This window comes from Sapajus apella, unplaced genomic scaffold, assembly GCF_009761245.1.
Source record: "Sapajus apella isolate SASKATOON/1434 unplaced genomic scaffold, GSC_monkey_1.0 scaffold186, whole genome shotgun sequence".
NCBI lineage: Eukaryota > Metazoa > Chordata > Mammalia > Primates > Cebidae > Sapajus > Sapajus apella.
In genome coordinates, this window is record NW_022437126.1 from 584,739 (window position 1) to 609,672 (window position 24,934).

Sequence of the window (24,934 nt, forward strand, 5' to 3'; positions counted from 1 at the left end):
AGAGCGAAACTCCGTCCAAAAAAAAAAAAAAAAAAAAAAAAAAAGAAAGCAATCTGTCCTTGGGGAGAGGGAATACAATTTGGGGCAGTGCTTTTCAACTTTTTGTTCAGCCCTACAACTCTTTGTTCAAAGCAAAACCTTCTCTAGAAGCCCAGGACATCAAGCAGATTAGCAAGGAGCTGCTCAGGCCCAGGCTGGGGGTGGGAGCCCCAGGGTCTGGTCCTGTCCCTCCCCTCAACCCTGAGAAGGAAGTTCAGAACCACGTTTGAATATTACTGATTTAAGCAGTGCTTAGCCCCAGTGGTGGGGGTCCCAGCAAGAGGGGGCTCCCTCCAAGACAAACTGTAGTTTTCTCCTCCGGGGCCCAACTATTCCCTGTTGGAGCTACCCCCATCAAACCCATTTCCTCATGTATCTAACAGTTCTCTAGATTCAGACCACATGGCTTTTAAACATGAAAATATGTTCACCCTCACCAGCCTGAGAAAAATGTAAAAGTGAACTACCCTAAGACACCTCTTCACCAATCACACTGGCAAAGATAAAAGTCTCATTAACCCAGAATGTAGAAAAGGGTGAGGGGAAATAACCTTTCTTGCATGCTACCGTTAGGAGTATACACTGGTATCATTATAATCTTCAGAGGGCACTTTGGCAATATAGATTAAAATTTTAAATGGCTACCATTTGACCCAAAATCTCCACTTCTAGGAACCTCTCTACAGATAACACTCATTTGTAAGACTATGCATGGTAGCCTTGTTTGTATCATCAAGGAATGGGAAAGAATCTGAATGTCCATCAGTGGGAAACTGGTTAAATTATCCTACATCAATGCAACATAATACCCTGACACTGTGAAAAAAATAAAGGAAACTTTAAAATAAGGTACACAGGCCAAGCGCTGTAGCTCACAGCTGTAATCCTAGCACTTTGGGAGGCCAAGGCAGGCGCATCATTTGAGGCCAGGAGTTTGAGACCAGCTTGGCCAACATGGCAAAACACTGCCTCTGCTAAAATACAAAAATTAGTCCAGCATGGTGGCAGGTGCCTGTAATCTCAGCTACTCAGGAGGCTGAGGCATGAGAATCACTTGAACCTGGGAGGCAGAGTTTGCAATGAGCTGAGACTGTGCCACTGCACTCCAGCCTGGGCAACATAATGTGACTCTCTCTCAAAAAAATAAAATAAAATAAGGTATGCAACTACAACTATTAGAGAGAGAGGCTGTAAATGTGTGCAAATGTGTATAGCTCTATATAACACATGCCTGTAACATGTATTATAACACCTTCTAGACGCTATCTCTAGGAGAACACACTAAGAACTCATAATGGAGGCTGCCTCTGAGAGGGGAACTTAAGGGTGGAAAGGATGGAGATTTACTTTTTTTTTTTCTTTAACAAAATGCTGTAAACTGAGAGACTTATTTTTCACTGTACATACCTTTTAGAATTACTAGAATGTTCTCTCTGGTATGTATTACCTTTATAAGAACAATTAATAATAAAACAAGATCCCCCTCCTTTGGTCTCCAGGCTTTGGCAGATGGCATATCTGCAAGCTCTCCAAGGAAGAAACATCCACCCCATCAGTCTCCACACTCCTTTCTGCTTTTTCTCCATTCTTGCAACCATGGTGGAGGCATCCCAGGTACAGGTACACAAAGGTGGCTGGAAGCCATGCTGAGAGAGGATCTGTAGCCCCTCTCTCCACCTAGATGTGGCTGGGTCCCAGAAGAGTCTGACTTCCTCAGAGGGACTCCAAAGCCCAGCGTCCCCAGCCCTAGGCAAGACCCCAGACAAGCAGCCTGGCCTGCTGCCCACAGCTCTCTCACTCCCTTGCTGTGGCTTGGGCCAGACAAGGCAAAACCCTTCTCTTTTCAGAAGAGGGGTTCAGTGATCCCTGCTTGCCTAGCCCCCTAGATGGACCTGACTTTACAAAAGAGAGAGGAGCCTCATTCTGGTAACCCATCACCTTTTCCAGGTAGCCCCCAGCAACCCTGTCTGGCCCAGAGCACAGTGTATCTGACTTAGGGCCTGATACTCTGCTGCTTCACACCATGGTCCAGACAGGCTGAGCTGGTTCCCTGGTGAAACTGGAAGTTCCTGCTCTGCTCAAACTGGCCTCTGCCCATTCCTTCATTGGTATGCACTGGTGCGGTGGCACTGGCTGTCTACAGTCAGTGTCCCTTCCGATTGGTCAGTCCCTGTGCTGGCTGGATATTCATATTTTGAGTATTATTCCTGCCTCCATCTGAGCCTGACCTCTCCTGCCCTGCTCCTTCCTTCCTTTCAGCAAAGATTTATGAGGCACCTAAAATCTGGCAGCAGGTACGTGTCAGGCACTGGCGTGTCCCACTTAGACCAACACGTACCCCAGGCTGTTCAACCTCATGTTGTCCCTACTCCTCCATACCCTGCAAGTCCTGTCCATCTTTTCAGGTTCCACTTTCCAAACTACCTTCTCCAGGAAACCAGTTGTGGCATAGCTCCAGGCCATACTGGTGCCTCCATCTATTAACCAACCCCTCGCTGTACTGGTACCCACTACCTTACAGCGTAGTGCTTATGCCTCCTCTATTCCCTTTAGTCTTGTCTTCCCAAGTTATCCTTTTGAAAAACAGATGTCTTTAGTTATTTTTTTGAGCACATGTAAAGAGTATAAAACTCAAATGAGACAAAGGCACATACAGTGCCTCAGTCTCTATCACAACCAGCCTCCAATTTCCCAGGTCCTCTCCCTCTCTCCTGAGGCTATCCAGTGGCTGGAGGGAGAAGGCAGGGATGACTAGACAATACAGAGAGGAGGTGGCAGGGGAGGGGACAGAAATGATAGAGGGACAAGCCAGGCACCTCAAAGGGAGAGATCGGAGATAGCACTCACTACCCTGCACCTCCTGCCTCTTCTCTAAGCATTCAGAGAGCGCTTTAGGCCTCCTCACCGGATTCCTCACTCACCTTCTTTGGAGAGAAGACGCCCACAGTTCCCCCATCCTCCCGGACGGCCACCCCCATCTCAGCCAGCAACGCTTCTCTGTGTGCAAAGGATAGGCAAATGTCGGTCTTACTTTCACTGCCCGTGACCTCCTTCCCTGTGGGGCCCAACCTCCACTGCTGCCCCCAACTCCTCCCAGGGCCCCAGCTGTCAGCCCTCACACCTCTCCATCCTCAGGGCTTCTGTCTTGCGTAGCTTCTCCTCCCACGTCTCATTCAGCTCAGCTATAATCTTCTCTGTCTCCTGGGGAAAAAGGGTGGGTAGGTTTCAGGATGGTCTGGGACAAGCATCTACCCTGGGGCCACTCTACTCCTAGAATTCCTTCTTTCTCAAGCTTGACTTTGGAGAACTAAACTCCCAGCAACGCCCAGACCCCTGACCCTTGCCAGCTCCAGCTTCCCACCTGCAGCCTCTCCATGGCTTCTTCAGGCCCAATCTGGGGCTCCGTGTTGGGGGAGAATGACGGCTCCAGCTCCCCGTTATGTGTGGTGGGCAATGACAGTGACACCGGAGCGGGGGGAGACGATGCAGCTGGCAGGGCACCTCCAACACTCCCTTCTGTCTTCAGGCCTGGGTAGGAGACAGAGGAAAAAGAATGAGGCTAAGGAAAGAAGAAGCAGATGAGAGACATCAAGGAGATCATGAGCTTCACAAAGGACGAGTCTATAAGGACTACAGAAGACAGCTGGTTAGCCTCCTACCAGACAGGGAGCCCTCTTACCACAGCCATGACAAATGGGCACCCAGTCTCTCTGCTTGAACCCCAGGGGTGCAGAGCTCATTATTGAATGAGGCAGCCAGTCTTTTCCACTGTTAGATGACTTGTACCATCAGAAAATTCTTAGCTGGAGCTGGGCGCAGTGGTTCACTCTGTAATCCCAGCACTTTGGGAAGCCGAGATGGGTGGAGCACCTGAGGTAGGAGTTCAAGACCAGCCTGGCCAACATGGCAAAACCTGATCTCTATTAAAAATACAAAAATTAGCCGGGCATGGTTGTGCATGCCTGTAATCCCAGCTACTAAGGGGGCTGAAGCAGGAGGATCACTTGAACCTGGGAGGCGGAGGTTGCAGTGAGCTGAGATCGTGCCACTGCACTCCAGCCTGGGCAACATAGTGAGACTCCATCTCAAAAAAAAAAGAAAATACTTAGCTCGGCTGGACGCAGTAGCTCACACCTGTAATCCCAGCACTCTGGGAGGCCAAGTAGGGCAGATTATCTGAAGTTAGGAGTTCAAGATCAGCCTGGCCAACATGGTTTCTAGAAACCCCAGTCTCTATAAAAATATAAAAATTAGCCAGGTGAGGTGGCAGGCGCCTGTAATACCAGCTATTCAGGAGGTTGAGGCAGGAGAATAATTTGAACCCAGGAGGCGGAGGCTGCAGTGAACTGAGACTGCATCATTGCACTCCAACCAGGGAGACAAGAGTGAGACTCTGTCTCAATAAAAAGAAAAAAAGGTAAGAATTCTTAGCTGTGTTGAGCTGAAACAGGCCCCACATCATGTGTACTAGTGTTTCTAGTTCTGCCCTCTGGGATAAACGACCTTACTGCTTTCTCTTCTGCGAGACAATCCCTCAAATGTTGGAAGGCAAATATCCTATCTACGTTATCCTTCTCTTCCCACTTACATTCCCCACACTGTGTCCCTCAGCATCCTAACTATCCTCAATGGGATGATCTCAAGACTGAATGCAGGGTCCATTCCTGACCCAGTCAGCATGGATCACACATCCTCTCATTTGGACAGTTTCCTATCAGTGAGGCTGAGTACAACATGTTAGAAACCACTCCACTGTGAACTGTTACACCATCATCCACTTCAACTCTTGACATTTTACAAGAACATCTGCCAACAGAGTTAGCCAGTAGCCTAGCCTCTTAACAATTTACTGTTTGACCCACAAGTACATATTTCCTGTACCTGTCATTTTATTAGTTCCAGGAGCCTGACAGGTCCCTCTGGATCCTGACTCTCCCCGAGAAAATTAGTCCCTCCCAGCTCTGTCACATCTGAAGACATACGTCCCCTCTCCACATCTGTTTCCAAGTCACTGAGTCATAGTTCATGGTCCCTCCCTGGCTCCAGAAGTGGGCAAAGGCATGTGAGAAGGATGGGGTGGGCCAAGGGGCGTCCTGGGCTGCCCATCCCTGGAAACCCTACCTTCCAGAGCAGAGGCTGACAGTCCCTGAGCCATTAGCAGCTCCCGCAGCCGGGCCACCTCTTCTTGTAGCTCTCTAATCAGCCGGGCATTGGGGTCCTCGTTGATGATGGCATTGCAGCGGATTTGCTTGGTGCGGTCGGCATACCTGGGTGAGCGAGAAGGATCAGTGAGGCCTGGGTGCAGGGGACACTTGGTCTGCTGCCTGTTTCTCCTTCTCCCTCTCCCAGGTCTCAAGATATTGTGGCAGGGTTCGGACATCTACCCTGTCTCACTAGCAGGGTCCTAAGCAACTCGCCTCTGAACTCCTGGCACTTTTCCTGTTCTGCCCTATCCCTGCTAGAGCCAGAAGCCCCACCTGAGGGTGCTGAGAGTCTCCTCGTAATTGATGTCAGCAGGGCTCAGGGCTGCAATCATTGCTGTGCGTGAGTTCCCACCTATGAATGGAATGCAGGGAAAAGCTTTAGCTCAGGTAGGGGTTAAAAAAAGTCAGACTGGGTCATGGGGCCGCGGCCTCACTGCTCAGGCAGGGGTCTGACAGGGTCACGGTCTGAGTTGGGGAAGCTAAGAGTGTGGAACTGACGATGACATCTGGTTATAGGAGACAGTGAGGTCATGGAGATACCAGGTATCTGCAGCATAGTCACAGAACCACAGGAGGGGGATGCAGTCAGCAGTGCAGCAGTGGGTATGGGATCTGGGATCTGGGATCAGAGATCAGGGAGGGTTCATGAGTAGCAGGTCAGTGAGGCTTGGCAGGGGGGGTGTGGCCTTTATCTCAGCATCAGGAAATCTTCCAAGGATGTTCCCTGGGTCAGAGGGAGAAGTCAGACAACAGGATTTGGGATTCTCGGCATGGCAAGGGGATCTGTCAGACGTATCAAAGGGGTTTGAGGGATGCGTCAGGGTCAGCAGAGAGAGGAAGAGGCCCTCACCCAAATTTTCCTTGAGCAGCCAGGTGAGCACAGAGTCCCTGTAGGGAATAAAATCTGACTTCCGCTTCTTTGATTGCTGGGGGATAAAAGAGGGAAGGAAGTTAGGGTGGGTCACCCCCCCTTTCCCAAGCCCCTTCTCTTCCCAACACCCAGGTCTCACCATATCTGCAAGGGCCGAGATCACCTTCCCTAGAGTAGTCAGGGACTTATTGATGTTTGCGCCCTCCTAGAAAAGGATGAGGAATGTAGGGATGAGGCCCTCCTCTCCCAATCCCATCCACTTCCCCTTTGTACCTCCCCAACAAGAGTCCCAGGTTCCTCCAAATGGAGACCTCCACACACAGCCCATAACGCTGCCCTCCAACCAACCAGCCCTCCAAAGCCCCCTCACCTTCAGGCGCATGCCCCGGGCCCCTGAGGAGTCAGCCCGCTCACTCCCAGCAAGGTCCACCAAACTGATCTTACTGACCTGGGGTCAAAGTAAACAGGCAGGAGATGAGGTGGGGTTGAGGGACAGGACAGGCAAATCAGGGGATCACCCAGCGGGAATGTGGGCAGCTGGCAAGGGCTGCAAAGAGCCAGGAGGAAGCAAGGGAGACCAGGGGAAACAATACATGACAACAGTGAGACGGTGGTTACTCACTCAATTACAAATAGCTACAAGTCCACCGCAGGCAGGGACAAGGGACATACAGGGGGATCCAAGCCCTGTCCTGGGTCTAGTAAAAAGAACAGCTGGGCAAAGTGGCTCACATCTGTAATCTCAGCACTTGGGAGGCTGAAGCAGGTGGATCACCCGAGATAGGAGTTCGAGACCAGTCTGACCAACATGGCGAAATACCATCTCTACTAAAAATACCAAAAATTAGCCAGGCCTGGTGACACATGCCTGTAATCCCAGCTACTCAGGAGGCTGAGGCTGGAGAATCACTTGAACCCAGAGGTGGAGGATGCAGTGAGCCAAGATTGCACCACTTCATTCCAGCCTGGACAAGAGAGAGACTCTGTCTAAAAAAAACAAAAACAAAACCTGCTGGGTGCAGTGGCTCACGCTTGTAATCCCAGCACTTTGGGAGGCCTAGGCAGGCAGATCACGAGATCAGGGGAAGGAGGCCATCCTGGCTAACACAGTGAAACCCCATCTCTACTAAAAACACAAAAAATTAGCTGGGTGTGGTGGCATGTGCCTGTAATCCCAGCTACTCGGGAGGCTGAGGCAGGAGAATCACTTGAACTTGGGAGGCAGAGGTTGCAGTAAGCCAAGATCACACCGCTGCCCTCTAGCCTGGGTGACAGAGCGAGACACCATCTCAAAAAAAAAAAAAAAGGACAAACCAAAAAAGTAAACAGTAGTAGAGGGGCACAGATTAATCTGGGTAGGGGGCGGTCATGGAAGTCTTAAGGAGGCACTCAACCCAGCATTGGCAGAGGGCCCAAGACCCTTCTACCATGTCCTGTTCCTGTTGCCAGGGGAGGTTGGGGAGGGGGGTCCCACCTTCTCCGAGTCCAGCCCACTAAGCTGGTCATGGCAGCGCTGTGTGAACACAATGGTGAAGACAGCATGGGAACGGCTGCTGGTCTCATTCATGTTGGTGGCAGCCACAGTCCTTGGGGGCAAAGGGAGCTGTCACTGGATTCTGCCTCTCACCTTCCCAGTCTTGGCTCCCTTGCCCTCCGCTCTGTCAGCCTGCCTCACCGTGCTTTATTTCCACAGTCCATGAGGTCAGCAATGTCCGCGTAGGAGGTCACAGCCAATTTGGACAGGTCCTGCACGTAGGGGCCCAGGATGGGGTGCTCCCGGACCCGCAGAGAACCCCGACTCTTGGGGTTCAAGAGGTCTCGTACCCGCTCACAATAGATCTCCATATAGCTCACCTGAGCGGGAGAAGCAAATTAGAAGTAACAAAACTAGCAACAACACTGACAATGAAACTTGATCTGCATCCACTGGACACGATCCAGTGACTGCAGCTAATCCATGGTGCGACACAATCTGCAGATGCTGGCTCAGCGTCCTGCGCAACAAGCTAGGAGGTAGGTCCGATCGTTAGCATCTCACAGATGAACACATGAAGCTGAAGGACAGAATCACTGCCCAAAGTCACAGTTGGTAACCATCAGACAGGATTAGATCCCAGGCTATCCGGTTCTAGCAACTGTCCTCAGCAGCCTGGATCCCCTCTCAGCCCTGCAACTGAGACCTGGGCTTACCTCCACAGAGTAGGATAGCTGAGCGCTCTGGTTCTCACTAACGCGAGAGAAGAGGTCCTCACAGAGCTGGAGAGGGACACAGAGAAACATAGACCCTCCTGTTCAGGGCATACCTGAAGTGTCCAGCCACAGTGACCCCACTGAACCCTTGCCACAGCCCTGAGGGTGGGGTATTCCCATTTTACAGATGGGAAAACAACCTCAGAAAGGTTCCCACTTGCCCAAGATCACAGGCTAGCATTCAGCCAGCCAGAGTGCAAACCCCAGGCATCCTGACTCCCAAGCCTGTGTGCCAGGTTACTATGCTGCACAGTCAGGGACAATTGCAGTTAACTCTTATCCCTACCGGCGTTTCTACAGTTAACACCCTGCCGGTGGTACACAAGCCTGTAGAATAACCATTCTCATGAATTATCATGAAACTAAGTAAAACAGTGGTAAGTTGTAAAACTGGCTCACTGATGCCAAAGCCTCACTCGTCTCACTGAGGCTTGTCTCTCATGGGGCAAAACCTCCCCCCCACCCCAAAGGGTTGTCCAGCTTGCAATCAGCCTCTATCTCCCATTACATTGCCTTTCACCAGTGGCCTCAGAGCCAGGTCTCTGTTTCCTAACCCTCAGACCCTGGTCCTTCCTCTCTCAGAGGGCAGCTAAAGAAGTTCCTGCCCTGGCTGCCCCACCAGGTCCTGGAAGTACCTGGGGCACGATGCCCTGCTGCCCTGGCTCCTGTCGGCCCATCATGGTATAGGATTTCCCAGCCCCAGTCTGCCCATAGGCAAAGATGCACACGTTGTAGCCTTCAAAAGCATGGAGCAGCATCTCTTCTCCAATGTCCCGATACACTTGTTGCTGAGATGCAAACTGGGGGTCCTCCACCTAGGAGAAAGCAGCAGCAGAGAAAAAGAGAAGGAACCCTGGATGACTTCATCCTTCCTGTCTCTGTCCCAAGGGTCTTGCTTCCATTACTGATGATTCCCCAAAGGTCCTGTGTGCCCTCCCATCCCCATTATTGTCCTAATCGCCCAGAGGATCCTATCCAGCCCCTGCTAGTCCTAATTGCCCCAAGGGATTCTCCCTTCCCCTTCGGGACCTCAATCATAGCCCAAGGGTCCTACCACCCCTACCCAGGATCACCCTGCAATCCAGCCTGACTAATCCCCTGGAAGTCCTACGTCTTAACATGTCCCCTCCCCAGGACCTAAATCCACTGTTTCTCACTGCCTTGCTCTTCAGCCAGCCCAATAACCTCACCGAAGTGTGTGACCAGTAGGAGTAGTCAAAGGTGAAGCTTTTGGGGGCATCCTTGCTCTGTTTAGGATTGATGATGGCTGAGGGGTAGGAGAGGGTAAAGAAAGGAAAGTCAGGGTCAGGTACTCCCAGCCCCTGCCCACATCCCCACCAGCCCCTGGAATCTAAGCATCCCACTCCCCACCACTGTCCTGACTCATCTCTCCCCTTTGATATTCCCCACCCCCTCCAGCTACCAAAGCTAATTTTGGCTTCCTAGGACCCGCCCCCACTGAGCTGCCTCCCTGGATTGGGCAATGGAGGGCTCCAGGCCAACATTCCCCCTCCCAGGGACTGGGAACATGGGAAAGGCCAGCCTGCCCCAGCCCCCGCCCTTACGACTAGCACCTGCTCTGTGCCCAGCCCAGCTCTCCCCCTAGTTTGGCCCAGTGGGACTGGCCTGTGTGGTGGGCTCAGCCTTCCCTGACTGTGCCCAGTCAGGCCCCAGGGACTCACTCACAGGTGGTGTTGCCCTGCATGCTGACCACACACTTGGCATCCTGGCTGGTCTCACGGGCGTTAAAGGGCCGAACCCTCACTGCCACTTTCACCGAGGCACCAGCCATGGCTCCAGACACTCCTGCCCTCCTCAGCTGGAGGACAAAAAAAGGTATGGTAGGGTCAGAGCCACTGGGGGGGACCGAGACATTGTCTCCCAGCTTCTTCCCGGAACCAGCCTCTTCACATCACCCCCAGAGCCACCCAGCCTCTCAAGGACCCAGTTCTCACACTCCTGGCTTTCCTCCCAAATGTCACTGTCTTGAGAGACTCCCAAAGGTATTTCTGCCTTTCTCCCCAGCCATATTCCAGCTTGCCGGGACCTGGGCCATCTCCCCAGAGTTACCTGGTGTCCTGGCCCCAGACCAAAGGGGCTGTATCAGTTCTGGCTGCCACCGGCCCTCGTAGGGGGAGCCCCATCCTATTCCTGGGGCCTGGCCACACCAGCTGGGGCTCTGGGAGATACCCTGGTTGTGGAGGAAGAGCTGTTAGGAAGCACCTGTGGCGGCTCCAGAGACCTGTCTGGGGTTCCCAGGTTGGAGGGCCAAGGGTAGGGGGGCAATGGTAGGAAAGGTATGGACAGCTGCCCCTCTGGAGTGGCTGAACGCAATGTGAATCCAAGGGCAGGGACGGTGATATTTTTATTCCTCGTCACTCACAAGTGTACTCAACGTTCAGATAGAGGAGAGAGAGAAAGAGGTTGGACAGAAGGCAATTCAGAGAGAAGGGCGCATGGGCAGAGATGGGAGGGTGGCAATAAAAAAGAGAAGAGGGGCAGAGAGTCACAGACACCAAGCAAATAAGACAAAAAGGCAAGTCTGCAGTCATGCTATAAAGAAAAGAAGGGGAGAGGAAAGGAAGAAGAGACAGAGGACAGCAAACACAAGGTGTTAAAGAGGCAGAGTGGGGAACTCTCAGGCCAAAGCACAAACTGGGAGCCCAGAAGAGAGATGAGAGGAGAGGAAAATGCAAATGCAAAACCTGTCCTTTGGGTCAGGCACAGTGGCTCAGGCCTGTAATCCAAGCACTTTGGGAGGCCAAGGCGGGCAGATCACAAGGTCAAGGGATCGAGACCATCCTAGCCAATGTGGTGAAACGCCATCTCTACTAAAAATACAAAACTCAGCTGCGCATGGTGGCACACGCCTGTAGTCCCAGCTACTTGGGAGGCTGAGACAGGAGAATCGCTTGAACCCAGCAGACAGAGATTGCAATGAGCTGAGATCATGCCACCGCACTCCTGTCTGGCAACAGAGGAAGACTCTGTCTCAAAAAAAAAAAAAAAAAAAAAACCTGTCCTAAAATTCCCCACAGGGTCAGCAAGAGAGAATCCAGTTCCCACGTAGGGCCCACAGTCTCCACCCACCAGGCCGGTACTGCTGATGGGCAAAGTCCAAGGACTGGAGAACCCAGGACTGGGATCCACAGGGCCTACTCTGTGGGCTCTAAAGCCCCTTGTCCAGCCCCCAGCACTTCCTCCTCAGGATCCAGGACAATGGGCAGGGGAGGGTGGGGTCATCCTGTATCCATCAGACCAACCCTCAGGGCACCACCCTTGAGGCGCCCAGAAATACCTGTCTTTGAGGGTAGAGGGTCCCTAGGGCCTCCCTGAAAGTGAGAAAAAGAAAAGGAAGCCGGCTGGTCCTAGCCTGGGGCTAGTGCTATGGCGTCCACTGTCCTGGGGAAGGTGCCAGGCTGGAGCCCAGGAATGTGGGTGATCGGGTGCCCACACCCTGGGAGGAGAGGTTGAGCAGCCCACGCCCACGGAGAGCAGGGAGGAGGACCATGAAGAAGGACAAGGGATGCTGAGCCCCCTCCTGTGGCCCCAGTGGGCCCCAAACTCCTGCCACACTGGACCTCCCCTCACCGGCCTTCCTGGGCAGAGTATGGGATGGTGAGAGGACTGGTCTGTCCCCAGACAGGAAGGGAGTAGCTGGAATCACAGAAGCTGGCTCAGGAAGAACAGCCCTGACCCCCGAGACCCTGACCAGGGGAGGGAAGGACACTGGTGGCGACAAGCAATGGTGACGCCGCTGCTGTGGCTAATGGGACAGAGAATGGGGTGGCACGGTTGGGGGCCGGCGGGGTAAGGGAATAGAGGTAGGGACAGGGTTGGCTGGTGCAGCTGTGAAGGAGCAGAGGGCTACAAGAAGGATACTAGGCGGCTGGGGTGGGGCCGATAGGGCCCAAAGGGGGTCTCGGGCCACCTGCACCTTGCCCACCCAGCGGTTCTCACACAGGTCCCCGCCCGGTCTCTCTGGGCGGCCATGCGGACCCGTCCTCCTGTCCAGCCAGCCGGCGGCCGCCCGGGCCTGGCACCTCTCTGCGCCTCCGCGGAACAAACAGCACATGATTCCGGCTCTCGAGCCTAGATAGCGCCGCCGGGGAACGCAACCCGGACCCCGGCTCCCCGCCCCCCAACCCGGCACATTCCTCCGCGGGCGTCCCTTCCCTCCCCCTTCCCCAGCCCTCACCTCGGCGAGACGGGGCTCCCGGAGCAGCTCGGCGGAGTGAGAGGGGCAAGCTTTCCGGGAAGCGTGAGGCGGCAGCGGGGACGATCCGGGGCCGGTTCGGAGCTGCCCCCGCCCCTCGCCGGGTCCCCGGGCGGCGGGCGGCGGACTAGCGCCCCGGGGGCGGCAGCAGTAGCGGCGCCAGCGGCCGGCGCCCGCCCGGGCAGCGCTAGCTGGGGCGGGAGCGAGGGGCGGGGGACGCGCGGGCGGGCGGGCGGCCGCGCGCGCGCGCGCGCGCGCGGAGGGGCGGCCGCGCGCCGTCCCAGGAAGGTGCCGGGAGCGACTCGGGCTTCTCTTGTTAAAGGGGCAACGCTCCCGGCCTATGGGGCCCAGCGAGCGGGGACGCGGGAACTGAGCTCCAGACGCAGAAGGCGGGGCAGACGCCGCGATACAAGAGGGTTGCGAACGCCTAAAGAGCAGGCAAAGGTCGGGGGCTGACCCACGGGGGGACGCAGGCCCGGGCCCCGCGCACGTCACCGCCGTCGGAGGCGCGCCCAAGGGGCGGAGCCTCCTGCCGAGCCCCGCCCAGAAGGCGGCTCCGCTCATGTTCCACCCTCAGGCGCGCGCCGCCTGCCAGCTCCTCCCGCTGCTCGAATCGCAGTCTCTCTTCTCCCCGCCCCGCCGAGTTCTAGAATTCGCCGCGCAGCTGCTTCAGGTGCTGAGGCCAAGTGCGGCCAGCCGTGGCGCGGCTCCTCGGGAGCTCTGTCCCCGCCTGGCCCTCAAGTTCGGTCGCCCAGGCCGCCGCCTCAGGCCCCAACAATCCCTTCGGGCCCCGGTGCCGCCTCAGGCCGGAGCCGCTCTCTCAGGCCCAGGACTCCCCTCAGGCCCCAGCCGGCCCCTCAGCCTGGGCCCACCACCTCAGGGCCCCTCTTCGCGGGGGATGCAGGTCCCCAGTCGTGCCCTTGGGCTGGGCTGCCCGGAAGGTCCGGCCACGTCCGGTCCACCTGCAGAGGGTCCCAGTCGCCACTTCAGGCCCAGGCCGCGCTCTCCGGCCCCGCGCTTCCCTCCAGCGGGGCTCCAGACTCCAGGCAGCCCCTCAGCCCCAGCCTGACCCTCGGGTCATCATCCACCCTCCCAGGCCGGGGCCACCCCAAGGTCAACTGTGGAGGATCCTTCCTGGCTTCCTTAGCTCTGTCTTGCCCTTGGATCTAGGTCACCCGCTCGGGCCCAACTATCTGAGGCCCAAATGCCCCGCAGCTCCCGCTGCCCCCCAGGTTCTGCTGACCGCCTTCCGAGTCAGGACATCCCTTTCAGCCTAACTCCAGCTAGCCCCATCTGCCCCTTCAGTTCCACATACTTCTCTCTCTGCTTTTCACCCCACCTGCTTTCTCAGCCCATCCCTAGTTCCCTAGGATAAATCCGAGTCACCTCTGCAGTTCCAACCAGCTGTTTCTGTCCTAACCTACATGCACTCTCCTAACTGATCTAGCATTTTTTTTTTTTTTCTCAGACGGAGTCCCGCTCTGTCGCCCAGGCTGGAGTGGACTGGTGCGATCTCAGCTCACTGCAACGTCCGCCACCTGGGTTCAAGCGATTCTCCTGCCTCAGCCTCCCAAGTAGCGGGATTACAGGCGCTCACTACCACGCCTGGCTAATTTTTTTATTTTTAGTAGAGACGTGGTTTCACTATGTTGGCCAGGCTGGTTTCAAATTCCTGACCTCAAGTGGTCCGCCTTGGCCTCCCAAAGTGCTGAGATTACAGTCCACTTTTTTTTTTCCCCTTAGAGACAGGGTCTCACTCAGGCTGGAGTGCAGAGTGGTTCCATCTCAGCTCACTGCAGCCTTGACCTCCCAGGCTCAGATGATCCTCCCACCTCAGCCTTCCGGGTACAAGTGCACACGACCACACCTGGCTAATTTTTAAAATATTTTTGTAGAGAGAGGTTTTCACCATGTTGCCCAGGCTGGTTTCAAACTTCTGGGCTCAAGCAATCCACCCACTTCCACCTCCCAAATTGCTGGAATTACAGGCGTGAGCCACTGTGCCCAGCCTTAACTGCCTTTTCTCCCCAACCCAACTGGCCTTCAGGTCATCTTTAGCTGTCCCTAATTTTAGCTATGCAACTGACCTCCCTGCTCACCTTCCTATCCATAGGCATTCCCAACTGCCCCCTCCTACACTGTCACCAGTTGCCCATTATGTCCACACTTTTTTTTTTTTTTTTTTTTTAATAGAAACGACGTCTCTCTGTGTTGTCCGGGCTGGGCTCCAGCTCCTGAGCTCAGGCAATCCTCACGATTCGGCCCCTCAAATTGCTGGTATTACACGCGTGAGCCACTGCGCCCAGGCACACACTTAAACTTCGACTAACCACTCATAATTGATTCATTGATAACCCTCAATTATGCCACTTCTCTTGCCATCCTCAAATGTCTCCACCCCAGCCAGTCTCCACTGTCATCATTTTTCATTTTCATTGTCCCATACTGCCAGTTATTGCTTAACTGCTATCTGTAAATTTCACTTATTCTGCACATTTAACTTCAGAACATTTCCTTTCTTCTTTATCTTTTACCACATCCACTTTTCCTGTGCTGTCTTCAACGTGAATGTTCAATTAATAGTCCAGCACTATAAATACCTTTTTTTTTTTTTTTTTGAGATGCAGTCCTGCTCTGCTGCCAGGCTGGAATGTAGTGGTGCCATCTGGAGTGTAGTGGTGCCATCTCGGCTCACTGCAACTTCTGGCTCCCTGCTTCAAGCAACTCTCCTGCCTAAGCCTCGAGAGTAGATGAGATTACAGGCATGTGCCACTATGCCCAGCTAATTTTTGTATTTTTAGTAGAGATGGGGTTTCACCATGTTGGCCAGGATGGTCTTGATCTCCTGACTTTGTGATCCACCTGCTCAGCCTCCCAAAGTGCTAGGATTACAGGCATGGGCCACCACCACACCTGGCTGCTACAAATGCCTTTTAAGCTCTCCCTTTTTTCAGCATCCGCACATTTTTTCATTTTTTTTTTTTTTTAAAGATGGGGTTTCACCATATTGGTCAGGCTGATCATTCTTTTTTCAATCTTTAGACCTGCTACTGGTTTCATCCCTATAGCCATTATATGAATGAATGACTTATTTTCCATTATCCTCCCAGCACCAAAGAGGAGACTAGCTACCCAGCCCAGTCCAGTGATGCGGGTGCAGGAAGATGGAGACAACCTCATCCCCTTTGCCAAGTGAGTCCTCCCACTGGGTGGGCAGCATGGGGATGGGATGGAGGGAAGATTGCAAGCCTGGGTCCTTTTCTAAAAGGATTAGGAAATAAAGAACAAGAAGTGCAATCCCTGGTCTCAGGAGATTGATGATTCATTAATTTCTTAAATAGTTTGAAGACCAGGCGAGGTGGCTCATACCTGTAATCCCAGCACTTTGGGAGGTGGAGGGGTGCATATCGTGATGTCAGGAGATCAAGACCATCCTGGCTAACACGGTGAAACCCTGTCTCTACTACAAATACAAAAAAGTTAGCCGGGCATGGTGGCACGCGCCTGTAGTCCCAGTTACTTGAGAGGCTGAGGCAGGAGAATCTCTTGAACCCAGGAGGTGGAGATTGCAGTGAGCTGAGATCACGCCACTGCACTCCAGCCTGGTTAACAGAGGGAGACTCCATGTCAAACAAAACAAAACAAATAATTTGAACACTACAATGTTCTAGGGATTGCATTAGGCACTGGGGATTCAGCAATTAGCAGGATAGGGGTCCTGCTCTTGTAGAGCTTACATTCTAGAGAGGGGAACAAAGAATGTGTAAACAAATATAATTTTAGCTAGTGATGAGTACTATTTAAAACATAAAACAGGGGGCCGGGTGTGGTGGCTTACTCCTGTAACCCCAGCACTTTGGGAGGCCAAGGCAGGCAGATCACCTGAGGTCAGATGCTCAAGACCAGCCTGGCCAACATGGCAAAACCTCATCTCTGCTAGAAATAAAACAATTAGCCAGGCATGGTGGCACTCGCCTATAACCGCAGCTACTTGGGAGGCTGAGGCAGGAGAATTGCTTGAACCCAAGAGGTAGAGGTTGCAGAGAGACAAGATTGTGCCACTGTACTCCAGCCTAGGTGACAGAAAGAGACTCAATCTCGAATACAAAAAAAAAAAAACAGGCCAGGCCAGGTGTGGTCCCAGCACTTTGGGAGGCCGAGGTGGGCAGGTCCCCTGAGGTGGCAGTTCGAGACCAGCCTGACCAACGTGAAGAAACCCCGTCTCTACCGAAACTACAAAATTAGCCGGACCTGGTGGCACATGCCTGTAATCTCAGCTACTCAGGAGGCTGAGACAGGAAAATCACTTGGATCTGGGAGGCAGAGGTTGCTATGAGCCTAGATCATGCCACTTCAGCCTGGGCAACAAGAGGGAAACTTTGTCTCAAAAACAAAGAAACAACAACAACAAAAAACAAGTCCGAGTGTGGTGGCTCACCCCTGTAATCCCAGCACTTTGGGAGGCTGAAGCAGGCAGATCACCTTAGATCAGGGATTCGAGACCAGCCTGAACAACATGGTGAAACCTCATTTCTACTAAAAATACAAAAATTAGCCGGGTGTGGTGGTGGGCGCCTGTCATCCCAACTACTTGGGAGGCTGAGGCAGGAGAATCACTTGAACCTGGGAGGCAGAGAGTACAGTGAGCCAAGGCTGCACCATTGCACTCCAGCCTGGGTGACAAAAGCAAAACTCCATCTCAAACAAAAACAAAAACACTAGGCTAAGTGTGGTGGCTCATGCTTGTAACCCCAGGACTTTGGGAGGCCAAGGTGGGAGGATTGCTTGAGCCCAAGAGTTTGAGTCTTCAGTGAGCTATGATCACAGCACTGCATTCCAGCTTGGGTGACAAAGCAAGACCCTGTCTCTAAAAAGAAGGAAAGGAGGGAAAGAAGGCGAGAAAGAGAAAGGAAGAAAGAAAAGAAAAGGTCCTAGAGCTGATGGAGTTAAAAAAAAAAAAAAAAAAAGAGAAAAGAAAAGGAAGTGTGGGAAGGAAGGGGAGAAGAAGCAAATAAAACAAGTATAGGCCAGGTTCAGTGGCTCACATCTGTAATTCCAGAACTTTGGGAGTCCAAGGTGGGAGGATTGCTTGAGCTCAGGAATTGGAGACCAGCCTGGGCAACACAGCAAGACCCCGTCTCTGATAAACATTTAAAAGAATTAACCAGGCATGGTGGCACATGCCTGTAATCCCAGCACTCAGGAGGCTGAGGCAGGAGAATTGCTTAAACATAGGAATTTGAGGCTGCAGTGAGCTCTAATCCAGCCATTGCACTTCACCCTGGGTGACAGAGTGAGACTGTCTCAAAAAAGAAGAAGAAGAAGAAAAACAGTTTGGATTTTATTCTAAAGGCAGTAAAAATCAGTGGAAAAGTTTTAAGGCAGACAGTGGCATGACCAACCTTTTTTCCTTCAACTTTTTTATTATGGAAAATTTCAAACAGAGTAGAGAAAATGGTATCATGAACCCCATGTACCCTTTTTAGTCAGCTTCAATAATGACCATTATATGGATAATCTTTTCATCTTTATACCCATGTAGTCCCCTACTTCTCAAATTATTTTGAAGTATACCTCAAACCTTATATGATTTCACATGATCATGTTTTAAAAGATTACTCTCAGAGTTCTGTGCAGAATAGATTGTTAGGGGATGGGAATGGAAGCTGAGAGAGGGGGAAGAGACCATTGCAACCATCAAGGAAGGGGAAGATGACCTGAAATATAGTGGTAGGAGTGGGAATGGTAAGGAGTGGTCAAATTCAGGTACACAGTATTTTAGACATAGAACTGACAGGAACTGCTGATGGATTAGATGTGGGAGATGAGGGAAAGTGAGACATACCACATTTTTTGGCCTCAGCAACTGGGGATTTGGGTGCCTTTCATTGAGAGGAGGAAGTTTGGGGAGGAGATGTTGAGTGGAGCCCAGAGAGGAACCAGGGCTAGATATATAGATTTGGGAGTCATTAGCTTATTGGCAGCATGGGACTGGGTGAGATCACCTAAGAGATGAAAACAGAGAAGATAAAGGGCCCCAGGCCTAAGCCCTAAGATATTCCATTTCTTAGAGAGCAGGAGGGCAATCATCATTCAGTCTGGGCTTTGGAATTGATAAGCACTGTTCTTAAACAGCTTTGCACACTTCTCCTTATCTACAAGGATAATAGTCCTTCTGAGATAGGGGAGACAAACTAGAGGTAAACAAATTCTCTCTCCTGGATCCTTGCATTGAACTAAATGAACCCTATCTGTCATATCACCTGAGTAACCAAGGCCTTCCTCTTTAACAACTCTGCTTGCTAAATATTGCCTTCTCTAACTATGAGGTATAGAGCAAGCTTGTCCAACCTGCAGCCTAGGACATCTTTGAATGCAGCCCAACACAAATTCGTAAACTTTCTTAAAACATCATGAGATTAGGCCAGGCACAGTGGCTCACGCCTGTAATTCCAGCACTTTGGGAGGCCGAGGCAGATGGATCACCTGAGGTTGGGAGTTTGAGACCAGCCTGGCCAACATGGTGAAACCCCATCTCTACTAAAAATACAAAATTAGCCGAGTGTGCTGGTGCACACCTGTAATCCCAGCTATTTGGGAGGCTGAGGCAGAAGAATCACTTGAACCTGGGAGGCGGAGGTTGCAGTGAGCAGAGATTGCACCATTGCACTCCAGCCTGGGCAAAAAAAGCGAAACTCCACTAAAAAAATAAGAGAGATTTTTTTGTGATTTTATTTTTATAGTTTATCAGCCATTATTAGCGTTGTTAGTTTTTTTGTTTGTTTGTTTTTAAACAGAGTTTTGCTCTTTTTGCCCAAGCTGGAGTGCAATGGCGCAATCTCGGTTCACTGCAACCTCTGCCCCCTGGGTTCAGGGGATTCTCCTGACTCAGCCTCCAGAGTAGCTGGGATTACAGGCACCCAGCACCATGCCCAGCTAATTTTTTGTATTTTTAGTAGCGACAGGGTTTCACTATGTTGGCCAGGCTGGTCTTGAACTCCAGACCTCAGTTGATCTGCCCGCCTCGGACTCCCAAAGTGCTGGGATTACAGACGTGAGCCACCACACCCAGCCAGTGTTAGTGTATTTTATGTGTATCCCAAGACAATTCTTCTTCTTCCAGTGTGGCCCAGGAAGCCAAATGATTGGATACCCCTGGTATAGAGCTTAGACTCAGTGAGATTTGAGGCTCAAACCATAGCCAATCTCTACCCTCAACCCAGCTTCAATTTCCTTTCAAAGCAGAGGCCTTACCCACCTTCCTCAGCTAAAGGGGTTAGGAGAAGACGTGGCCTGAGGGAACCCAGGCAGCATTATAGTCCCATGGAAAGATGGCCCCTGAATCCCTGGGGTAAGTAGATTGCTGTAAGGGAAGAGCCAGACCCGAGCCTATCTTGTCCTCACCTCAGGTGTTCCAGGGTGGTCAGCCGATCTCCACCCCTCAGGTTGCCTTCCCAGAGCCTCAGACCAATGCCCCAGCATTATGGAGATGTCTTCTGGAAGAATCTCAGTCAAAGGCCCAGGTGAGTAGGGAAGAAAATGGAGTCTAATTGGATGTAGGAAGTTGAGGCTGTACAATTTTAAACTACCACAAATCCATATAGCAATAAGCCCTAGTCTGGGGTTAATTCCCACTGGCTGATGGACATTATAGCTCCTAATGACAGAAAGGAGGTTGGGAGAGATCATTAAAGAAGCAATTTGGATGGACGTATCCCCTCTGCACTTATAGCCCCCTTTTTGTTCTTCACAGCCCCAGCTGGATGGAGGAACAGCACATTCCACCCAAGCTGGTAAGACAGACCCTCTGCCCCTCAACACTTCTTTGTTAAAATTGCACCCACAGCTATCCTATCCCAAACTCTCCTTATTACTGCGTCCTTCTGTTACTCCCCAACTAGTGCACTGACCAGGCCTTCCTTTCTATGAATCAGTCATCATGTTTTCCAGATCACAGGAATCTTCCCAAGATCCCCAGACTCCCTACCTAGTTCAAAGCAAGCTCCCCTGAGAGAGCCAGTTCTTTCCTCTAGCTCTTTTTCCCCATTCTCTGGCACAGAGAACCACTGATTGCTCCCAGCTTGGTCTGTACCCTCCTGAGCAGCTCCCACCCCCTGAGATGCTTTGCAGAAGAAAGAAGAGGAGGCTGTGTTTGGAAGGAATGCCACAGGGATTTGGGGGGGTCCCCGCCCGGGTGAGGGCTGTCACTTACCACCTGGAGGACCTAAGAAGGCGTCAGAGCATCATCAATGAGTAAGGAAGGGAGACATCTGGGTTCTGGGAGTCACGCAGTGTTTGGGGGCAGAACAGTTTGAGCTAAGGAAGGGGTTGAGAGCTTTGAGGGGACTGGACGTTGCTTGGGAGGAAGCTGTGGGCTTTGGTATGATTGAAACAGATTTCTGTAATATGGAAAGAAAGAGGGAACTGCGATATGGAGGATGAGCCACATGAGCTGGAAGGATTAGAAACTGGATCACTGAAGACAGGAAAGCAAACCATAGAACTGGATGACAGTGGGGAGGTTGGGGTCACCTCTGGGTTCCTAGACAAAATGCTTCAGTTCTGAGGGGAGCAGAAAATTTGGGAGGGGAGAGTTAGAGGTCAAATGACAACACCCTTGAGTTCCAGCAGGAAGTATTTCAGAACAGAAAAGTGAAGAATGGAGAGACAGGAAGCCTGGCCTCCAGGCTCCTCTCTCCTCAGCCTAAAGTCTCCACAGACTGAAGAAGGCCCAGTGGGGTAGCTCTGGGGCTGCATCTGAGCCAGTGGTGCTTGGCAAAGAGGGCTGTGGATTCCCCAGCACCAGTGAATACCCTGATCTGGAAGAGGAGAGGGCAACCTATCCACAGGAAGAGAACCATTTTCTCACTCCCGGCAGAGCCCAGGTATGGTTGGAGTGGAACTGGGTGGAGTGAGAGGGAATTATGAGGGCCTCTGATCTTGCATGGAGAGGCAGCAGAAGCCGAGAGCCAGGTTAGATAGCTGGATTTGAGAGAAACAACAACAACATAGGTGAGAGCCAGAGACTTGGAGACTAGGAAATCTGGAGAAAGACCTACTTTTCCATTCTCTTTTTCAATTTCTCTCATCTTTACAGCTGCTTTGGTCTCCCTGGAGTCCCCTGGGTCAGGAGGAGGCTTGTGCCTTCAGGCAGCCACGCTCTCTGGCCTCCTTCAGCACTGTCACAGCCAGGAGGAACCCCCTGCACAATCCCTGGGGGATGGAGTTGGAGTCTGAAGAGTAAGGAGATCTGATGCCAAGATGATAGTGGTGCCTCAGGAACCCAAGACTAGTTCGGCACTAGAACAACCCCATCGCTGACATGAAGGTGTTTCCCCTTCCTTTGCCTCTCCAACTGCCTTTCCGAGTCTCTGAACTAGGCATTAACAGCCTCCTCCCCCACCCCGGGCTCCCATCTCAACCCACCGCTCTCACAAGAGCACCCCCAAGTCCTGTTTTCCTCTAGGCCCCGCTCCCGGCCTTGTGTTCTCTCTGCTCTGTTATTAAAAAGCAAGCAAGTGGAGCCTGAGTCATCTTTCTTCCTGGGAAGCAGTGATGGAGAGGCCAATTGAGGAGGGTTCCTTTCACTTTCTCGAGGACCCAACTACGGTGAAGTCGGGCGGGGTTCCTGAATTCAAGGAGTCTTGTCCGAGGCGAGAAGGGTCCTGCTCCCCATCCAGCGTTCCTCGCCCAGCCCCTAGGGCTCCAGCACTGGACCGCTGGCCCCGTTTCATTCTCTGGGATGGGGCATCAGTCTGCCGAGCTTCCGCCTTCAGGACCCTGGAATCCTGGCCCTCAGCGTTGCTGCCCTTTTGGGGACTTCCCAGCAGTCTGTCCCTCGGCCTGGCTCAGAGCCCTAGAAGCCGAGTCCCTCTGCCCAGTGCCCCACCCAGAACCCCACGTGTGCTGACCCCAGGTTCCCTTCCTGACCCCATCCCCTTAATTGGGAGGCCCCGCCCCGTGCGCAGTGACGTCGGACGCCGCTGTCAGCCGGCGCTGGGGGGGGGTCGGTGTGGGGTAGAATGGCCGCTGCCGCCGTCACCCGCGGGACCCCTGGAGGTAAGAGCCAGGGCCTCTCGCCCGTCTCTCCGCCCCCGCGCCAGGGGGCGCAGCTCCCTCAGGTCCCAACGCGGAGCGCCGCGCCGGGGACCACCGTCCCTACTCTCGGTTCGCCCTCACCTCCCGCTTCCGTCCTCCTCCCCCGCGCCAGGGGGCGCCGCTCCCCGCAGGGCCCCACGGCGAACCAGCGCGTGCCGGGCTGTCCCGGGGACCCCCGCACCCGGCACCCGCACTGTCCCTCGCCCACTCCGTGCCCGCGGACTCTGCTCCCGGCTTCTCCAGAACATCCCTCTGTGCGGGCCGGACCCTCCCACCTTGGAGGTTCTCCTGGGACCACCACCCCGCCGGGGGGGCCGTCCAGAATGCCAAGCGTCCGATCTGGCGCTGCCCCAAGGCCTGCAGCCCAAGGACCCGCTCCCGCTCCGCACCCTGGCAGGCTGCCTAGCTGGGACTGCGCACCTGCGCCCTGGGGCGGAGTCCTTACCCCAACCTCAGCTTCACTGCACACAGCTGAGCCCTACGGGCCTCCTCCCCTCACCATCCTGGACACCTGGCGGAGCCCGTGTTGAGAGCCTCCTCCAGCTCCCATCTGTTCCTCCAGGAGGGCGGGGGGTGGGGGGGGCTCAGGCTGGAACCAGAGCCGTAGATGGGGTAGGCTAGGCTTGGAGGCCAGGGGAGGCAGAGGCGTTTGGGGAGAGGGACGTAGAGAGGGCTGTGAGCCGGAGGACTGATTGTCCTGAGGGTGGGAAGCTGGGTGTCTGGCCCAGATTCTGCGAGGCCCTAACCAACTTGGAGGAGAGAATAGGTTAGGCTCAGTTATCAGATCAGCCCTTCCTCTTGGAAAAATCAAATAGAGAAGGAACTCAGGGTGTGTCTTCTAAAGGCCTCGTTCTCTACTGGAGGTAGAATCTCCTGCCCTGCCCCCAGGATCCAGGCTGTCTTGCCAAACCACCCTCCAAGGACTGGGTGGCCTGAGTCCCAATCCCCAAGACCTGACCCAACCGTAGCCCCAGTCTGTGCAAAAGCTCAAGCTTTAGGGCCTCCGAGGCCCCAGCCCTGCTAGTCTTCTCCCCTCCCCCACCCCAACCCATTTCTTCCTGGTCACTCTTTCTCTTCTGTATCCTCATTCATGTTGGCTCCGGGCACTGTGTCTGGTTCTCCCTTATACTGTCACATCATAGTTAGTCCCTTCCTCTCTTTCCTCATCCTTCCCAGATACCATGACCTAGTTCTATATTCATTCCCCACCTCATACATCTCATCCAGGATTAATGTGGGGTTTCTGCCATGACGTTGTTCTCTCCCTTCCCAGCACAGACTCCCCCTCCCCCCGGCCCCTCAGGCCGGGGGTGACCTTGCCCCTTGGAGCCCTCACCATGAATACCAAGGACACCACTGAGGTTGCTGGTAAGTTCACAAACCAGGTTTCCAATTGGGTCACAGCCTTTCGTTCTCCCCATCTAATTCTTGGATTCCCTGTTCTCCTTAGCAAGGTTTCGTTTTCCCCAGTGCTCTGTATCACCTTCAGCCCCTTCCCCCAGGGCTGTCACAGGGGTGCCCCGGGGTGGCACACTAAGCCCTCCCTTCTAATTCCCTTTAGAAAACAGCCACCACCTGAAGATCTTTCTCCCCAAGAAGCTGCTGGAGTGTCTTCCTCGCTGCCCGCTGCTGCCTCCAGAGAGGCTACGGTGGAATACAAATGAGGTTTTCTAGGGAGGCTGGGGTTGGGGCCCAGCAAGACCTAGTGGGCTGGAGGAGGGTGAGTGGGGGGTCTCTCTGTCTGTCGACACTCCTAAGTGCAGAGCTCCACTCTTTGGGGATCATAGCAGAGGTATAAAGACATGGATCTTGGCTGGACGCAGTGGCTTATGTCTGTAACCCCAACACTTTGGAAGTCCGAGGCGGATTGATCACCTGAGGTCAGGAGTTCAAGACCAGCCTGGCCAACATAGTGAAATCCCATCTCTACTAAAAATACAAAAAATCAGCCAGGCAAGGCCGGGCGCGGTGGCTCAAGCCTATAATCCCAGCACTTTGGGAGGCCGAGGCGGGTGGATCACGAGGTCAAGAGATCGAGACCATCCTGGTCAACATGGTGAAACCCCGTCTCTACTAAAAATACAAAAACATTAGCTGGGCATGGTGGCACGTGCCTGTAATCCCAGCTACTCAGGAGGCTGAGGCAGGAGAATTGCCTGAACCCAGGGGGTGAAGGTTGCGATGAGCCGAGATCGCGCCATTGCACTCCAGCCTGGGTAACAAGAGCGAAACTCCGTCTCAAAAAAAAAAAAAAAA

The 24,934-nt window shown here is 53.3% G+C and overlaps 3 protein-coding genes and 1 pseudogene across 12 annotated transcripts in view; 2 read left to right on the top strand and 2 right to left on the bottom strand.

Moving 5' to 3' along the window:
• The window catches only part of KIF1C (kinesin family member 1C), a 26,741-nt gene extending 13,971 nt beyond the window's left edge, over positions 1 to 12,770 (bottom strand). Inside the window, exons 1-17 of one of the 2 annotated variants that reach the window (XM_032268743.1) lie at positions 12,563 to 12,763; positions 11,663 to 11,696; positions 10,435 to 10,555; positions 10,051 to 10,183; positions 9,555 to 9,631; positions 9,000 to 9,179; positions 8,305 to 8,370; positions 7,790 to 7,968; positions 7,589 to 7,700; positions 6,485 to 6,562; positions 6,254 to 6,319; positions 6,094 to 6,169; positions 5,517 to 5,595; positions 5,161 to 5,306; positions 3,401 to 3,567; positions 3,161 to 3,240; positions 2,961 to 3,036 (exon numbers count right to left, since the gene is read on the bottom strand). In XM_032268743.1, the coding sequence (XP_032124634.1) occupies positions 2,961 to 3,036; positions 3,161 to 3,240; positions 3,401 to 3,567; positions 5,161 to 5,306; positions 5,517 to 5,595; positions 6,094 to 6,169; positions 6,254 to 6,319; positions 6,485 to 6,562; positions 7,589 to 7,700; positions 7,790 to 7,968; positions 8,305 to 8,370; positions 9,000 to 9,179; positions 9,555 to 9,631; positions 10,051 to 10,156 (1,488 nt within the window). In that variant the 5' untranslated portion in view covers positions 10,157 to 10,183; positions 10,435 to 10,555; positions 11,663 to 11,696; positions 12,563 to 12,763. Of the gene's footprint in view, positions 1 to 2,960; positions 3,037 to 3,160; positions 3,241 to 3,400; positions 3,568 to 5,160; positions 5,307 to 5,516; positions 5,596 to 6,093; positions 6,170 to 6,253; positions 6,320 to 6,484; positions 6,563 to 7,588; positions 7,701 to 7,789; positions 7,969 to 8,304; positions 8,371 to 8,999; positions 9,180 to 9,554; positions 9,632 to 10,050; positions 10,184 to 10,434; positions 10,556 to 11,662; positions 11,697 to 12,562 lie in introns of both variants that reach the window. The other variant, XM_032268742.1, reaches the window with a different exon arrangement.
• Positions 12,771 to 14,830: 2,060 nt separating this feature from the next.
• INCA1 (inhibitor of CDK, cyclin A1 interacting protein 1) lies at positions 14,831 to 22,103 on the top strand. Its single transcript, XM_032268755.1, has 7 exons — positions 14,831 to 14,866; positions 15,691 to 15,772; positions 19,990 to 20,103; positions 20,334 to 20,373; positions 20,640 to 20,833; positions 21,300 to 21,465; positions 21,678 to 22,103. The coding sequence occupies exons 2-7, from the start codon at positions 15,729 to 15,731 to the stop codon at positions 21,822 to 21,824; spliced, it is 705 nt and encodes a 234-aa protein (XP_032124646.1). The 5' UTR covers positions 14,831 to 14,866; positions 15,691 to 15,728; the 3' UTR covers positions 21,825 to 22,103.
• Positions 22,104 to 22,164: 61 nt separating this feature from the next.
• LOC116543348 lies at positions 22,165 to 23,454 on the bottom strand (annotated as a pseudogene).
• The window catches only part of CAMTA2 (calmodulin binding transcription activator 2), a 20,696-nt gene continuing 18,300 nt past the window's right edge, over positions 22,539 to 24,934 (top strand). For 3 of the 9 annotated variants that reach the window (XM_032268730.1, XM_032268732.1, XM_032268735.1), the window contains exons 1-3: positions 22,549 to 22,639; positions 23,952 to 24,046; positions 24,240 to 24,343. In XM_032268730.1, the coding sequence (XP_032124621.1) occupies positions 24,016 to 24,046; positions 24,240 to 24,343 (135 nt within the window). In that variant the 5' untranslated portion in view covers positions 22,549 to 22,639; positions 23,952 to 24,015. Of the gene's footprint in view, positions 22,640 to 23,951; positions 24,047 to 24,239; positions 24,399 to 24,934 lie in introns of those variants that run through there. The other 6 variants (XM_032268733.1, XM_032268731.1, XM_032268737.1 and 3 more) reach the window with 5 other exon arrangements.